A 3,591-nucleotide genomic window follows, 5' to 3' on the forward strand; every position below is an offset into this window, starting at 1 on the left:
ATTTTCCTCCGCTGGTCCCGTTTCAAGCGAGCCGGCACAGCAGCGTTATTGGACTGCCCGGTAACGCTCGATGGCTTGTGATGCTTTCGTACCCCTTTCCTCACGACAGTGCTCCACGCTGGGGGCTGTAACAGAGGACTCGGGGCCTCTCCGCATGACTGGCGAGCACCTGCTGCCGAATCCCGCGGCTCTTCCTCCCGAGACGCGAACGCAGCACCAACCACCTGCGCCCGGACAGGGGATCCACGGAGCTTCTCAATAGCCGTCACCCGGCGATCCATGACTACTGCAGCCGCCCCCAAGTTCTCATTCACGCTTTCCTGAGCTTCCAGAGCCTCTCTCAAACTTGAAACTTCCCGACTCAGCTGTTCCACTCTACTGAGTAACGCCGAGGCGTCCATGTTACCAAATCCCACAGGTGGAAGTTCATCCAGGTAGTGCGAAACAAACCTGGGGATTTTTTCACCGCACTCATTTAACACCTTCAGACAGTCCTTGATGTTATTAATGTCCTTCTGAGGGCCTTTATGCTTGATGCATCATATTGTAGTCTTGCACATTTCAAACAACAGTCGCTTGGATTCCTCAATCCACTCAGATGAAAAATTGTTTGAGGCTAACAAGACAATTTCATCATGAGACAGTGTTCTCATTTTAACGACAATAAAGTTCAAAAACTCATCCTCCACTATCACTTTCCCATCAGCTGTTTTATAGATAAAAATCTCAGATTTTGTTCGAGAACACAGCACCTCTAGCACGTACTACCACACCGGCCGCCATGTTTGTTTACATTCAACACTATAGTATAGAAATTGAATGAATGCCATTTGGAGGTTATTGGTCATAACAAGACAATATTTGAGGCTGCAGGTGTGGGGCTGAAAAATAAAAGATTAGTGACATCAGCCAAAAATGAAAAAGGTTTCAGAGCAAGTTATCACATTTTGGTGAAAAATTACAATGACAAACGTTTTTAAAATACATGCACCGATTAATTATTCACAGTAGGGATGTACACTATGATGGTACTGTAAATAGAGTCAATTTTGATTTTACGTTGACTTGTTTTGAATTCATGGATAATTCATTGTTCATTGCTACTCTGACAAACTAGCATTACTTATAACTTGTACATCTGTTCCATCCATTTTTCAGTTTGAGAAACCCTACACTGGTGGAAACGGAGAATTGGTGTCATCCAAGGATTTTGCCAGCCACAGCAATAATGAAATCTTCAGCAACCACAGTGAGTCAGTCATATTACCCCAGTCGCTAAACTTGAGTTGCACTTTTTTAAGAAAGGAATCGCATTAAGATCAAAATATACTGTACATTTATAGTTCTCTCTCATTTCATCCCATTTTCTGCCCTCATTGCCTGGTACCACTCACTCTGTCACCAACTTGCTTGTAAAAGTCATTTTAAAACTCCTTTTGCTTTCATGGGAATTTTGAATCCACTCTAACCTCATTGCCTTAAGCAGATCAGCATCATCATATCATCAGTCTTTCCAGCTCATTATATTCTCTCATAAAATCTTTGGGAATACAGTAATGCATTTGTTCAATAAAATGAGAGATGCAAATGGTCGTTGGAAGTTGACCACCTATATCGCCTATAGGACCGGCCGCTCCTGTGACCAAACATAAATTTCCCTCTTGAGCTCAAAACATATGATTAAGAAATACATACGGCTTTCCTAACCATCACTCCCTTATCCACAGCAAATACTTGACAATTCAGGGGCATCTGCTTTTAATTTGAACAGTGCTAAATAATTATATAGTGGCTAAGTGCAACTTTCCATGCTCTTGGTTTATGGATTTGCATAACATCGCAGAGCATCATTTTGTGCCGACGTGCCTTTTTCGCATGTTTTATTTGCTTAACAAGGCCAGTCTGACCTAAATAACACTATAATATTACACTCTTAGGCAATGTTTAGATGCTCTGATGTTTTCGTACACAAACTGACACGATGTGGTGTTTCTAATGATTTTGATGTATTTGATCATGATTATGGATCTGTTTTCGGTGCTGTTTTTCTCATCAGGTTTGTCAAATGCAATTTAGCAGGAAATACCATCTGTGCCAAGCGTGTGTGGTGATGGTCAGTGGAGATATTTGATCGTATTTATCATGGAAATATTTACCACAAAGTGCCATGCAAAATGATATTTATGCTAGGATCGATTAAGAAGCGGCCTAGTGCTGTCAGTAGGGCATTTAAAGATATGCATTTTAACTGTGGAAATGAGTTTAGGAGGGAAATCCAATGTAGTCGACATATACTACTATTTAAACATTTGGGGTTGGTAAGATATTTTAATGAAGGAATGAGTGCTTACCAAGGCTACATTTATTTGGTCAAAATACATCAAAACAGTAATATAGTGAAATATTACTGCAATACAATTACAGTTTAAAACAACAAAAATATAATTTATTCCTGTGATGCAAAGCTGAATTTTCAGCATCATTACTCCAGTCTTCAGTGTCACATGATCCTTCAGAAATCACTCTAATATTCTGATTTGCTGCTCAAGAAATGGTTATTATTATTATCATCAATGTTGAATACAGTTGTGCTGCTTATATTTTTGTGGAAACTGTGGTAAAAACAAATTTCAGGATTGTTTGATGAATAGAAAGTTTAAAAGAACATATTTTATTTGAAATAGAAACTTTATAAATGTCTTTACTGTTGATGTAATGCATCCTTGCTGTGTTAATTTCTGTAAAAAACACTTCGTTTTTACTGACCCTTAAACTTTTGAATGCTAGTGTATGAGCTGTGTTTAGTAAGAAAGCGTCAGCGTGTGAGCGTGTGTTTTATAGTCTTGTGTACTATAGGGCATGTGAGGTGAGGTTTAGACTCTTTGTGTTTCTGGACTGTCTCAGCAGAGGAGGGCAACACACTCTTGCTCCCATTTTGGTAGGGATCAGCGGCGACTGGCGCTTTTTTCTCCAGTGTGGTTTTGGAAGCAGTGCAGGGATGTAGCCTTGTGGTGTACACACAGGCACACACACAGGCACACACACACATCTTCTAAGATTCTTCAGTCAAACCATGAGAATATCATGTTTTCTTTTTGAACCCAACTTTCCAGAACATGCTCTATTCAGGGAGGAGATTAAGAGAGGGTGAAAAGTAGAAAAGTTAATCAACATCCACAAAACCATGAAAAATCTAATAAACTCTCTTAAAACACTTTTCATACTTAAACTATTTTAATATGCCTATTTACAATGTCCAACAGTGGACACACATGCATTAGAGGGGAATTCCGTTCTTTTTTTTTGTTTTCTGAAAGTCATGAAGAAGGGGTGGAACGGTTTGTGGAAAAAAATCGAACCGTACGGTTCTCCACACACGGTTCGGCACGCGCTAGGACCGCGGTTCAACTTAAATCTGACAACGCATCTGTAATAGCCTATGGTTTGCTATAAATAACACGTAAAACAAACAGGGTTCGGCTAATATATGTTTCTGTTGATGGATGCACATTCTGGCTTGCCAATACAACAACAGCGATGAAAAAAAAAGTGGACAAACCATTCACTCTTGTTCAATGCGAATGCCGTATG

The 3,591-nt window shown here is 39.9% G+C and overlaps 1 protein-coding gene across 1 annotated transcript in view; it reads left to right on the forward strand.

Annotated features, from left to right (window-relative positions):
* The window catches only part of LOC107722989 (actin filament-associated protein 1-like 1), a 14,430-nt gene that overhangs the window by 4,442 nt on the left and 6,397 nt on the right, over positions 1-3,591 (forward strand). The window contains exon 4 of the mRNA XM_016531491.1: positions 1,159-1,249. Coding sequence (XP_016386977.1) covers positions 1,159-1,249 — 91 coding nt within the window. The remainder of the gene's footprint in view (positions 1-1,158; positions 1,250-3,591) is intronic.

This window comes from Sinocyclocheilus rhinocerous, unplaced genomic scaffold (assembly GCF_001515625.1).
Source record: "Sinocyclocheilus rhinocerous isolate Xijiao unplaced genomic scaffold, SAMN03320098_v1.1 scaffold2559, whole genome shotgun sequence".
NCBI lineage: Eukaryota > Metazoa > Chordata > Actinopteri > Cypriniformes > Cyprinidae > Sinocyclocheilus > Sinocyclocheilus rhinocerous.